We start from the raw sequence: 14690 nt of genomic DNA on the forward strand, positions 1-14690 counted from the left end.
CTAGACAGAAGTTATATCAACTGATACAAAAAACATAAGAGTTGGAATATCTGACTGGAATTTTTCTTTCTGTTGAAACTTAAATCGCCATACTATGGTTTAGCAGCAAAATTAGTTATTATTATATTTTTAGGAATTATATTTAACAAAAAATATCATTAGTTTAAGCATGTAATTAGAAAACGCTTTCAGTAGTCACATTGCTTGACTGAGTCATCCACTAGTGCATTATATTCTGTTAAATAAATTACTTTTATATTTATTTGAATAGACATCTCCAGTTTAACAAGTAATTTTTAATATTAAATTAGTATAAAGACTTACACACAGATGTAGAAATAATTTCAAATAGACTGTTTATTTTTACTTTTACTTTTATAAGTTTTCCAAAAAGGAATATTCTCATATCTTATGTCAAGATGGAGATTTTTGGCTATGGAGGAAACAGTGGTCTTATTAACTGATTTTTACTCTGTTAACTCAGAATTGACAAATCTGTTCTTCGTGTGAAGAGTTACCATAAAGGAACAGTTAATATTATTGTGTGATACAGTAGTTCCTACGTTGAGATGAAATCCTAACAGCCTTCCTAATTTTTTACCTAATTAAAAGGGAAATTCCAGTAAAAAATTAACTGAGACTTTTGTTTACTTTGATTGTTGTTGATAAAACTAATCAGTTAGGTTTTTAAACAAGAAGTGAGCAATATTCAGGTTGTTCTGTCTGAGAACTAAAACTAGCCTTTTTTGTTTTTCAGCAAGCTGTGTTTCAAGTAAGCATTAAAATGTTGAAAGGTTGTTCAAGCTCTGGCCTTTTCAAAACTGCTGATTCTGTGATGTGTATTTCCTGCTCTTGGTGACACTGGGCAACAGATTTGGCAGAGCAGAGGCTTGCTTGCTGTGCTGCAACTGAAAAGCAATCAGCCATTTGAATGAAGGTCCATGTATTTGTGATGAGGCAAACGTGTCATTTCCCACTTCATTTTAGAGGATACACTGCTTGCCCCTGGTTTGATGTTAAATGAATAATAAACACTTTTCAAAAGACAAAGCTAATGTGCGAGAAAGAATAACACAGTAACTGCTAGGTACAACTAAGGATTTAATTGAAAGTAATGAATTGCTGGCTTGAAACTGCTTGAAGGACATTAGTCTGTATTTACACATAGACCCAGCAGTGCTCTTATTCCAAATCTGTTCAGCTGTTTCTTTCAGGCTTATATGGTTTTGATTTTCCTGCATACTTCGAGTGTCTTGATGCCTCAGACAGTTTAACATTTTAATGGTCAGTGGTCAAATGTCTGGAGGATGATCAGTGAAGGTGATTTGGACAAGGTTTAGTACAGAGACAGAAAATCACCTCCAAGCAGCGAAAGAGACTTTAGTAACACTTTCTTGGTTCTCACAAGCATGTGTACAGTGATAGCCAGGACAGTAATTTCACCTGAAGAAAACCGCAGACTCCTAGACCATGAGGTTGCACACAACACCTTGCTGTCTGGGCTCTGGGCACAGGGCCAGAGCATTGTCCAGCAGTACTGGTGGTGAAATTGATTTTGGTTCATGCAGAAATCTGAACAGGGCACTGCTCTGGAGAAGAGGTTGCACAGTGGAGTCATCACAGCCATTTGTTATGCTCTGCTATCAAAACAGATGCTTAATAGCCCGTCAAGTGAGTGAGGAAGTTTATAGAGGCAGGAATCCACAGAAAATCATGTTAATAGTAGGAGGAGACAGCTGCCAAACCTACTCGTGCCAGGTGGGGGAAACCACCCACCACTGACCAGGAAGAGCCAGGGAGGATGCAGTGGGGAGGGGAGGAAGCCACATGGCAGCAGATGAGGAGAAAGCCCATAAAGGGTTAGCTAACAGGAAGGCTCTGATTCTGGCAGGTGAAAAAAGTTTCTGCTTACTAAGCAGAGATATTTTTTTTGTGTAGTAGTAGTTGAAGCTGGGTTTTCATTTATTCTACTTTTTTTTGGTGTGGTGTTTTTGTTACTGGTCTTCAGTTTGTTTTTGTTTTTTTTTTCTTTTCTGAGGGAAAATAGTCCTGTGAAGTTTGCTCAAGATAACTCCAGAGTGCTGGTAAGAGAAAGGGATTTGTGTAGGCAGATGTGCTAAGCTGTCTGTTTCTGACCAACAGAACCACTCTTTTGGGAGTTTTCAGTAATTCAGGTTAATAGCTGCAACACTTACAAATGTTTGTATTTTAAAGTTTTTGTTCTTTTATTTATTGTAGTTTTGTATATTCATTCTTTTAGAAGTGTGGCAGTTTCTTCTGTTTTGTTCCTAATTTACCATTGCAGAAGAATATGAAAGTAACTTTATTTGACTGTACAAGATAAACATTCACATATGTGTACTTAGCCTGGCTTTTATGATTAAAAAAATGCATGTGTAGTCCAAATGTCTGTTAATCAATCCTCACCAATAAATGTTGAGCACACCAGATTTCAGTCAAATACTAAAAAGATGCAAGTTCCTGCAGTGATTCTAGTCCTCCTACAAGGGAAAGGGCTTTTCAGTAAAGAATTGATGGTAGACTCAGGCAAAGTAAACTGTTGTATAAATTATTTTAACTTACTTGCTTGGTGCTGGAAAAAAAACATGGTAGAGCAATCTAATGGTCAGTCACGATCATTAGACTACGATCTATTATCACTCCTATCAGTGGGAGACAGGATCAGTGCTTTGAGCTGAAAGTGACTATCGCTAAGGGCAGGTGCTCAGCCTGCCCCTGTGTGGATGTGTTCCTTGCTTTAGGTTTTCTTCCAAATTTCTTTTTTTAATGATAGGAGTTACAGAAAAAAGCATGCAACAAGGGATTGCATGAACATGAGCAAAAGCAAGATTTCTCTATACGCCATCACCCTACCCTAGCTGACTATATTATTGAGGTCTGTTTCTTCAGAAAGATGCATGAAATAGAAATTCCTGTTTAGAGCTGGGAATGCAGGTAATTTAGCAGTCAATTGTTAAAACTGTATTATCTATTACAATATAGGCTCACACAACAACCAACCAATAAGAGATGCTGTGGTTTAAAATTGAGGCACGTGCTATGTTGAGGCATTCTAATACTATATTAGGAGAATACATTCCTAAGGAGAGTTCAGAATCCTGTGTCTCTTTAGTTTATTAACATAAGTGCTGTTATATATGTGGGGGAACTTTATTGCCATAAGCATTTTATTGACAAATTGTAAATAAGGGTTTTTTGCTCTCAAATAATTCACTTTTTTATTTAAATTTTCCCCCTGCCCAAAATGTTCCTACCAAGAGAAAAAAATGCTAAATTACTGAAGAAGCCCATATACCAAGAGTGCTGGATACTGATTAATGAATATTTAGTGTCATGTTCAGTCAGTATAATGTAAGCTGTTCTTGCTAATGATACCAAAATTTGTCAAAGAACTGCTGTTAAAATACTACAGCTTTAAAAAAAAAAGAAGAAAGAAAAGGTCTAGGGCTTTTATATTTATGAGCAGATACAGTCACGGTGAGGTCTGAGGTCAATGCCCTACCAGTCTTAATGGTAGGTGGTGATCAGTCTTCTTTTCCTTGGTTTTTTTTTTTTTCTTTTTTTTTTTTTCTCCCTTCTCCTCATTGCTCTTCCTGAGGTATTTCTACTTCATGTGAAACTGAATTTTCAGGCTATGCTTAACACTTACCAGTGCGAGGATTGCAGTCTTGATTGGGCTTCTCATACAGAATCATAGAATCATAGAATCACCAGGTTGGAAGAGACCCACCAGATCATCGCGTCCAACCATTCCTATCAAACACTAAATCATGCCCCTTAGCACCTTGTCCCCCCGTGCCTTAAACACCTCCAGGGAAGGTGACTCAACCGCCTCCCTGGGCAGCCTGTTCCAGTGCCCAATGACCCTTTCTGTGAAAAATTTTTTCCTAATGTCACAGAATCACAGAATAACCAGGTTGGAAGAGACCCACCGGATCACCGAGTCCAACCGTTCCTACCAAACACTAAACCATATCCCTCAGCACCTCGTCCACCCGTGCCTTAAACACCTCCAGGGAAGGTGACTCAACCACCTCCCTGGGCAGCCTGTTCCACTGCCCAATGACCCTTGCTGTAAAGAATTTTTTCCTAACGTCTAGCCTTAACCTCCCCTGGTGGAGCTTGAGGCCATTCCCTCCCATCCTGTCCCCTGTCACTTGGGAGAAGAGGCCAGCACCCTCCTCTCCACAACCTCCTTTCAGGTAGTTGTAGAGAGCAATGAGGTCTCCCCTCAGCCTCCTCTTCTCCAGGCTAAACAACCCCAACTCTCTCAGCCGCTCCTCATAAGGCCTGTTCTCCAGCCCTTTCACCAGCTTTGTTGCTCTTCTCTGGACTCACTCCAGAGCCTCAACATCCTTCTTGTGGCGAGGGGCCCAGAACTGAACACAGGATTCGAGGAGCGGTCTCACCAGTGCCGAGTACAGAGGGAGAATAACCTCCCTGGACCTGCTGGTCACGCCGTTTCTGATACAAGCCAAGATGCCCTTGGCCTTCTTGGCTACCTGGGCACACTGCTGGCTCATGTTCAGTCGGCTGTCAACCAACACCCTCAGGTCCCTCTCCTCCAGGCAGCTTTCTAGACAGACTTCTCCTAGTCTGTAGCACTGCATAGGGTTGTTGTGCCCCAAGTGCAGGACCCGGCACTTGGCCTTGTTAAACCTCATGCCGTTTTAACTCAGCCCAGTGGTCCAGCCTGTTCTGATCCCTTTGCAGAGCTCCCTACCCTCCAGCAGATCAACACTTCCACCCAGCTTAGTGTCGTCTGCAAACTTGTTAAGGGTGCACTCAATGCCTTCATCCAGGTCATTGATAAAGACATTGAACAGGGCTGGACCTAGCATTGAGCCCTGGGGAACCCCACTTGTCACTGGCCTCCAGCTGGATTTCACACCATTTCCCACCACTCTCTGGGCCCGGCCATCCAACCAGTTTTCCACCCAGGAGAGTGTGCGCCTGTCCAGGCCAGAGGCTGACAGTTTCCAAAGCAGAATGCTGTGAGAAACTGTATCAAAGGCTTTACTGAAGTCCAGGAAAACCACATCCACAGCCTTTCCCTCATCCAGCAGCCGAGTCACTGTCATAGAAGGTGATCAGATTAGTTTGGCAAGACCTGCCTTTTGTGAACCCATGTACTATAGTACATTCATATATTGTACAGCTGTAGAGTTGGAATTGTCATTTACAGAACTGTTTTAAATAAAAGGTGTGAGGAGAAACGGGATTGTTGTCCCCAGAAATCAGCATCATTTGTTTGTACACAAGGTATCTATGTATTGTCTCCAAAAGTAGCTGCCATTTTTTTTTTTTTTTTGTTTTAGTTGATATGGAGATAATGCTACAAGTTATGCAAGAAGCCATAAATGCACATTATGTTTTTAGGGAAGTACAAAAAAAAAAAAGTTTGTGAGAGAGGGCTCAACATATAGAAAGCCTTTGCATATTCCACCCAAAGCAAACTGGATGACATGGTGATTTATACTTTCAGGAATTTCCAAAGTTTCCATGTGTGATATTTCTCTAAACTAATTATTTATAGGAAAAAGTGTATCTTCCATGAGCCTTTTGCATGCTATAGCATCCACTTAACTCTCAAGTGTAAATGATGCAATTGTGACCTAAAACTTGCTCCACTCTAGGTGCCGTTGAACTGGCCTTTAAATAGGAAACGTGTAGGAGGAATCTGAAGTGACAGCTGGAAACTGTATCTATTAAAATCTATCTTAAAAGAAAAAAAGCAAAATAATTTTGCTTTATCCATTGTTTAAAAATCAAAAATTCTGTTAATTTTGTTTGCTCTTTCATTGTATGTCTGCTTAGAGTTGATGTTTCAAGAGAATCTGAAACAAAACCTATGAGACTGCTTTGGCTGTCTTGAGCATAATACACTTTTAATTTCTTAGGTTTTTTTAACTTAAGGCTGTGACTTACTTTCAAATTGAGCATTTTTTTGTTTTCCGTAGTACTGTAGACTCTCTGAATTCTAGGTACTCTGCTTTTTTTGGCTGAAAATTCAGAGTACATATTGATATGCACTTTCCTATTGTGTTGTGACACTCGACAAATACAGAATTACCTATCATCACATAAACAATAGCAATTAAATTGCTTGAAAAAGATTAGCATTCATAGGTAGGTTATGTGTACTCTTGACTTCCTTGTTCTCAGACTCTTAATACTGAGTATCCTAGGTTATCTTTTGTAATAAATTACCAGATTATGTCATATAGGAAGCTCATCTTGGAGTACTTGACTTTCTATATCTAAATGCTTAGATAGAAGAACAGCCTTCAGAAAACATGCTGTATTTTTTCTTTTGTAACTGGAAGGGTAGTGGTGGTCTTCTGACTGGGTGCTGCATCCTAAACAATTGTGTCCCAGGAGATTTATCTACATGGGCATTAAAAACCAAAAGAAAACCACTACAAACAAACAAAAGAACACAAAAAAACCCCATACTCAACCAAACTAAATAAAACTTCCATTAGCACTCTATCAAAAATATACCTTCATTAATAATAATTCCAGGTAAGCAAAGTAATAGTGGTGATTTCCTGAGAGTCACTGGCATTTCCTGAATGGGCTGCCAGTCACAGTACATATAGGTTTGAAAGATGGTCTCTTTATGGTTTCTTGTTTGACAATGACAAGATTTCTGTAACTTTGTATGTAAACAGGAAGCAGCTCTATACCAAGGTGAAAATTCTTGCTTTATAAAGGAATTACATTTTTGAAACATAAACTAAAATAAAGGATTTGCCAAATACAGATTCTTGCAAGTGTAGCTGGAACAATGAAAAGAAGCAGAAGTTGGTTTTGTTTGAGGTCTAGTTTATACACTGAGTTTTCATTTGTCCTACTATGGTACAAACAGAAAACCAGCTACACTTACTGAAAAACATATAAGGTGAATACTCTCCAATACTTCCACCAGTCAAAACAAACACTCTGATCTCTTACCAAGCGCAGTGGACCAGACCAATAATGAAGCTGTGCTTTATGTGCCTTTACCAATGAAACCTTGTTATGATTACAAAAGTTCCTTGTATATTAGATTTTTCTCTTTTTAAAAATAAAGACTTATTTGGCAATGAACTAAGAGTTGAAGATGATGCATTTGTGTAAACAAACATGTGACTTGTGTTGGTGTGTCATCATAGTGGGTCAAATTTTTTGCATTTTTTTCCACTCTGACAACACAATCTAGTGCTTTTTATCCATAGTTGGTAAGCACTCCTTACTAAGGCTACTCAAAACACTTGGCATCTCCTTTGTTTTACTAGCTTATTCATCTGAATTGGAAGTCTGTTTATCTCCATATTTCATGAATAATTCCTCGGAAATATTAAGAGGAAGCAGGAGTATCCATAGACAAACTTCTCTCAGTAGTTCTTTACAATTGTTTGTTTATTATTCGGCTGCAGCACTTAAGACTTTATCACTTACTCAAGTGACAGAAAAAAGTCAAAGATGACTACATAAGCCCTACACGCTTTGATAATTTGATTTAATTCACCACAGTAAAGTTAGTGTTTTGACTTAACCGATGGAGATCAAATCCATGCCATTACATATAACTTGTTTTCTGTTGGTAGTCTTAAAACTCCTAGATTTCTGTGTCGTTAGCTTATTAAAAAAAAAAAAAATAAATGTGTCTAAACCCATTTATTTTTCTCTCCCAGTAGCTATTATTTACATTTTCAGAACTGGGTTTCCTTTTAGCTCAAATTTATTTCAAGTTGTTTTGTAATTCATTTGAAATTGCATGGGTTTTATTTATTTCTTTGCTATGGGAGTTGGAGGACATTTTAAGAACAAAGATTTGAACGGTGTTTTCTTAAATACGTACTATAAAGCACTTGAAATACTGCATCAAATGCATTAGAAATCTGCAAGTTCTTAAGTAAATCACAGAATAGTGCTTATTAAACTTGCTGAAGGCATTAAAGTTAGCAGAACTTAAGGCAAAGACTATGTCTGAAGAAAGAATCTTGCCTCTTTTGAGGTTAATGGGGATTTCAGTGTTGACTTCAGTAGAAAGAATTGCATGTGCAGTGTCTGCAAATGTATTTTTTATTACTTTGTTATGAAATGTTTTATTAGAGTTTTTCATTAAGGCAATCAGATTGCTTGTTTATTGATATACATGATTGGTATATGCTGACATACGCCAATATTATAAGTATCAATATTTATTATGCAAATCATTCTCCCTCACCTGAATGTAGCTGTTTTGCATTCAGGCATATGATTCAATTATAGTACTAAAATTAAGTCCCAAGTGAAATCTTAAGTCAGTTTCCACTTTCACAGTAATATACAGCATTGTGCATTGTTGAGTCACCACACAGGTCTCGATAATTCAGAGCAATTGGCAGATTGAGATCTTTATCTTCCAATTCAGAAAGCAGAAATAATAACAATTTATGGACTTTGGCCTCAAACTGCAGCAGTTCTATCACTTAAAACAAATTCTGTCATTCTGTAATGTGTGTACATGACCTGTGCTGTAAAGTACTCTCAGACATTGCTAGACTTTATCTAAGATTAACAGAAGTAGGAGGAAATTGGATTTACATTAATTTCTGTCAGCTAATAAAAGTTGATGGTATATAGTGGTGATACATTGGCATAAGGAGTAATTTTTTTAAAACCTTATGGGCAATTTTTAATGTTGAGTCGGGTTTGCTCATTTCAAGTCAGTTTGGTGCATGAGTAGTGAAACCCATCATCAGGCCGGTGTATAATGTTTCATCCATGTGTATAAAGATTATTGTTGTGTGGTAATATCAGATATACATCTGAGGTGAATATTTAGTCCTTCCAACTTTATGCTTACATTGTTATAAAATAATACAGCAAAAGCACTTATCGTATTAGAACCAAATTTCATGGTTGCATGCTTTCTGCAGTACATTTGCCTGTAGAAAACTTATGCTGTGTGAGAAAGTAAAGAGTCAAAGCATGATTCTCTTAGGCCTGATAGACCTGTAGGCTTAAGAAAAAAGTGCCAAGAATTTACTTCTGCCATTGAAGTGAAAAACATAAATTCCTGGTAGTTAGAAACAGTGTGCATCATACTATATATTGACATATCAGCTTTTCACTACAGAAAATTAGTCTAATACTACTAAATTACACAATAACCATGTATTTGTCCATACTGTTTTTTTATGGGCCAGCCAAGTATCGTTCAGCTAGGCTGATAAGGAAAGTATTGCAAGGAATTAGAATACTAGGTATATAGTATTTGGGGATCAAGCTCTTCTTTGTTCTGGAGATTAGGAGTATACAGCAAGAGAATAAAATGAAATAACTGAAGGGCAGCATCTGTTAGCACATTTGGAGATATTTTGGCATTTTTATACTTATTTTGGGACACAATAATCATAGAATCACCAGGTTGGAAAAGACCCACCAAATCATTGAGTCCAAGCATTCCTATCAAACACTAAACCATGCCTCTCAGTGCCTTGTCCACCCATCCCTTAAACACCTCCAGCGAAGGTGACTCAACCACCTCCCTTGGCAGCCTCTGCCAGTGCCCAATGACCCCTCCCATGAAATTTTTTTTCCTAATGTTCAGCCTAAACCTCCCCTGGCAGAGATTAAGGCTATTCCCTCTCGTCCTGTCCCCTGAATAATGGTATCAGAATGCCTACATAGTTGAAGTTTTGGCACTTGCAATTGAAAATTCTGGTTTATTTTGTTTTTTTTTTTCTTGTCATACCCTTTCCCTCTCCAAGAAGTGACTGCATAGATAGTTCCCTGGCAGCCAAGATGGAAACTGGAAAGGAAATATTACTGTGCACTTAACTTCCCTTTTCACCTAGGTATCTTATACTGGCCACATACCTCTTTTACATGCTAGCATCAACACAGGTAGGACAGAAAGTGGGCAGATGGCTATGGTAGCCTAACGTAGACAATTCATTTCCCTGTTCTAGGAACAGAAGAAAGTGGGAGTTGTGGCCAGCAGAAACTCCCTTACTTCTGCTGGAGCCCTCTTAAAGCTCTGCTTGTTATCCAAATTGCATTTGTCTTATTGAAATATCACTAGAGGCTCACTTGGCTCCTTCTAGACACCATTCACTTTATATATCAGTCATTCTGTTCCACCATTCTCTGTTCCCTGAAATGTCACTGCCTTGCCACCAGAGAGGTGTTTCGTTTTTTTTTCTTCTCCATTTTGGTTAAGAGCCTTGACCCAGCTCTAGTTATTCTTGCGTTTCAGTCTCAATGTGTGAATGCCTCTTTCATCTGCCTGTCACAGTTCAAGGAACAGCTGGGTGATGCTTTTAGTCATATGGTTATTTTTAGGTAGTCCTGCAAGGAGCACAGATTTGGAATTGGATCTTTTTGACTCCCTTCCAGTTCTAGATATTCTATGATTCTTTTTTTCGAAACTCCAGAGAATGTGTTGTTCTACTACATGCAATAGTATAGCAATCTTAAGGTGACAAACTTCAGTATACATTTAAAAAGACACGATTTACTATGTTTTTTTTTAAATTAAGGGTGAATCTTATCTTGTTACTAGATGTTGCTCTTAATTGCAGATAATCTAACACATGACAATGATTAAAAGTGTACCTAGTGATGATGGATATTAAATTTGTTTCATTTCAGGCTGACCTATATTAAGCATTACTCAATGATTTAACAAAGAATATATTCTCACTTTATTGACATAATACAATCCTTATTTTATCTTGCATGCAATTAAAATGCAATTTATGTCTCAAAGCTTTTTCTTTTTTTTTTTTTTAAGGTTATATAGTTCATGATGGACATTTTGGATCATGTGAAAACAAGTATTGTGGCCTGGGTAGACACTGTGTTGTGAATGGGGAGACTGGCCAGGCTGAGTGTCTATGCATGGAACACTGCAAACCGCATTACAAGCCTGTGTGCGGTTCTGATGGAGAATTCTATGAAAACCATTGTGAAGTGCACAGGGCTGCCTGTCTGAAAAAGCAAAAGGTCACTATTGTGCACAACGAAGATTGCTTCTTCAAAGGTAAGTGTGGCTGAACAATATATGGAATATTGCTATCAGGTATGTTTTCAAGCAGTTCAGTTAAAGATATATAGAGGCTGCACGGAGTGTACAGTGAATAAATGACTCAAAAAGTTAATACAGTAAGTATCTCACTCCAGAGATATCGTATGGATTATTTTTCTCTTTACTTGCACTTAGTGCTCTGGGCAATCACCCCTTTTTAACCTGAATAAACCAGTTGTCTCTTGGAAATTAATCCATGGCAGCTTGCCTTGCAAATGTGGCTGTTGACCTCATTCATCTGAATGTACTTACAGTCCCAAAGCCCAAAGGGTATTAATCTGTTACAACAAAAACAAAATTAAGGCTTTCAGAGAGATTTTGTAAGACAGCAAGACCTGTGCTTGTAACTGATGTTGAAGTTGATAGATCAGCAGCTTCGTCATGGCTAAGGGGGTCTTCCTTTCTTGACAATGAAGAATTTACTTGCATATTTACCAAAGCATGCAAGTTTAGCTAATTTTTAATCTTCTCAATGCTGGGAGTTGCCAGCCTGAATGCTGAGAGTATACCTTATATTAAGCATCTTATACTGAAGATGTCAACAATTGCAACTTGCTCCTTTTTGTGTAATTTGAGCACACCTTGCACGTTTCCTGAACTATGCTAGTACAGACCTTGATTAAACATGTTTATAGTACCTGGCAGCACATTTTTGCTGATTAAAACAAGGAAATGGCTTTTGCAGGGTGGGAGAAATGTTTTTTAAATATGACATTTTTTAATGAGCCTACCTAGAGGTTAAATTCATATTAATTTTGAAGACTGTCCTATTTTTCTTAACATTGTTGTGTGTTGTGGCTATAGTTACATTCTCAGTAATAGCAACTAATAACTACTAACACCACAAAAAGAAGTCTAGTAAAATATTTCTGTTAAATAAAACTCATCTTTCTGGGGAGCATTCATTTGAATTGCATTATTCCACTTAAATTTTAATCAGTATTTTCAGGATTGTGTTCTAGTACAAGGTTGCTTAGTGGAAGCAATTTTGAGTTTTTAGAGTTGAAATATTCATTACAATTATAGTTAAGGAATTGTCCTTTAAAAAGTTGGGCTTTTTTACCAAATAAAAAAATGCCATGTCACCCACAAATACCAGTATCTTTATTATTATGAAACATTTTGTAGTAGAACAATTGCATACTAGGGATGGGGGGACATAATTAAAGAAAAATATTTAATGCTTTCACTACTGGGCTTTATATAGTTGTTTACTGCTGAGTAAACGGAGTGACTGCCAAAGTGAAGTGCTTTTCCTCCTTTGCCTCCTTCAAAGTGTGTTCAGCTCTGCAGCTTCATCAGAATATGATAAGAGACAAGCGCTCATAGATTAAAGGGTGTTTATGTAAATCTTAAGATGGGAAATACATTTTAAATGATAAGCGAACGTTTAAAATTGTTCAAAACTAAAAGTGGACACTGTATAAAATTTATATAACACCACAATGTATAGACTTCAGATAAGTAGCCTGTATTCCGGGGTACTAGAAAAATAAAATTTTATTTTAGAAGTTTAGCATGCGGAGCTTGTAAGGAATAGTTTGTGCAATAACAACAAAACATGAATGCTGCTTCTTGTATCTTAAAGATCACAATTTCTTTTCAAAAATCTAAGACCTGTATTTTCCTAAGTAGGTTAAAAAACCTAAACCTAACACCCAAAATTCAACTATTCTTTGTTTTAGGTGATGCATTACTCTCACAGAACAAGTGACAGTAACAAACACTGAAATGTTTAAATTTATAAGGCTAATTCCAGTTCTTTCATGTGCTATATAAAATACAAATAAATTCAGAGCATGTTTGTGAAAAATTATAGTGCTTCTTTTTTCTGAGGGAGAAGAATGTGGTGAGATTTATTTATTAAAATGGAAAGTGAGGCAGTACTTTAGCTAGAAATATCTGGATGCTGCCTGAATTTTTGTTAGCTCATCTTTACATTTCATATTTGCCATGTTGGTTTCATATCTATTGTAGTGGGCAATGGACTATCTGGACAGTGTTAAACTTCAAGCACTTAATTTAGATTGTTATTTAAAAAGTAAATTTATGCTGTAATCAGTAGAAATATTTGAAAAAGATTAGGGTATCCAAGTGGCTTGCTCTGAGTTGCCTTCCGAAAACATCTATGTATCAAGATACTCAAATCTTCTAATTTGGGCACCGTAATGATGCCTGCAAATAGTGTCAAATATTTTATTTTTCTCTCTTCTTTCTCATTGTATATTGACTTTGGTGATGTTAAACAGGTGAGAATGGGGACAGTTATTTTCCTTTATTTTATTTGGAATGCCTTACCAATCTCAACTGCTACCTTGTTAATATCACCTCATTTGTTGCTGTAGTACAGCACAGTGACATTAAATCATTGCTGCAGCTCACAACTTTTTCCCATTCCTTTGGCTGACATGGCCACGCTGAGATTCATTGAACTCCTTCTTTTATTGTTGCTTTCTATGTTTATTTCCCCACAGTAAATTAAATCATACATTTTTTACCAAATACGAGTTGAATACAGGCATGAAACAGTAATTTAAATAGAAAATTTTAAGTATCTCTTTATCTTTCCCTGATGATTGAAGCTGTTTATGCAAGTTGTACATTTTTGACATGGATCAAGATAATGGCATCCTAAATTAGAAATTATTTTTTTCTCCAGCCTTACTGTAACTTTTCCATCAGTTCCTTATGGGTGCTTCATGATTTCTTGTACTGGACTGAAGGATTTTTCCTAATGTCTTGATTCGATTTTGGCTGTTTTGGGTTTCTCAATAAAATTTCTCAACTTCCTGTGGTGTAGAGGCAAAATGTATTTTGCAGAGAAGATATTTACTTTTAGATCCATAGAAAGGAAGATTGTATTAGAATTATTTTCTACAACTATATGAAGTCCTCTGTTTCCCACCTCTGAAGTCCAGTGTCCTGTGACTGAATGTTAGCGAATGAAATTTCCACAATCACTTTCAGAGGTGCTCTTGGGCTTTAACTGTCTAAAAATATTTTAAAATATTTAAAGTTATTCTAACAAGAGAACTCTCTTTGGAATCCTTGGTGATCTAAGGAATGTTCTGTCTAAGGTTGGGCTCAAATTATTTTTTCAGTGGATAGAAGAATGAAGAAGTGGGGAACTGAGCAGCTGTCTAGCTACTAGTACTTAGCTTTGGTACTTATATTTGTGGCTTTATCAATTTTTAATTCCTGGACAGAATATAGCAAAAGGTAAGAGAAAATGGGAAGCAAAGGAAAGGAAATGATGGAGTGTTGGTAAAGAGAAAAGAGAGATGGTTAAGTGCTGGGATAGTTTGTTCAGTGGTGGGAAGAAGAGGAAAGATGAATGATGAACTAAAGGAAATATTTGTGAGCAAAATCAAAGTTCAACTTTCAAGTGATTCACTATGTCTGATATTGACAGTGTGACACCTGGGCAGTCTGATATGCTGACACCATTCTGGTTTGGCACTGCTTTTGTTGGCTTGCTGACTAGGCAGCTCTTTGTCTAGGTGGCCACTGCATGCTCTCGGCTTCTAGTGTTCTGGCTGTTCTCGAGTCATGCATTTTGTGTTTCAGACAAGCTTAATGTTTTGTGCAAGAAAGAAATCCGACCATT

The 14690-nt window shown here is 37.2% G+C and overlaps 1 protein-coding gene across 3 annotated transcripts in view; it reads left to right on the forward strand.

The window, feature by feature from the left end:
* Positions 1 to 14690, forward strand: part of FSTL5 (follistatin like 5) — a 286299-nt gene that overhangs the window by 86133 nt on the left and 185476 nt on the right. For all 3 annotated transcript variants that reach the window (XM_069855803.1, XM_069855804.1, XM_069855805.1), the window contains one exon: positions 10790 to 11038. In XM_069855803.1, coding sequence (XP_069711904.1) covers positions 10790 to 11038 — 249 coding nt within the window. The remainder of the gene's footprint in view (positions 1 to 10789; positions 11039 to 14690) is intronic.

This window comes from Phaenicophaeus curvirostris, chromosome 4 (genome assembly GCF_032191515.1).
Source record: "Phaenicophaeus curvirostris isolate KB17595 chromosome 4, BPBGC_Pcur_1.0, whole genome shotgun sequence".
Classification (NCBI taxonomy): Eukaryota; Metazoa; Chordata; class Aves; order Cuculiformes; family Cuculidae; genus Phaenicophaeus; species Phaenicophaeus curvirostris.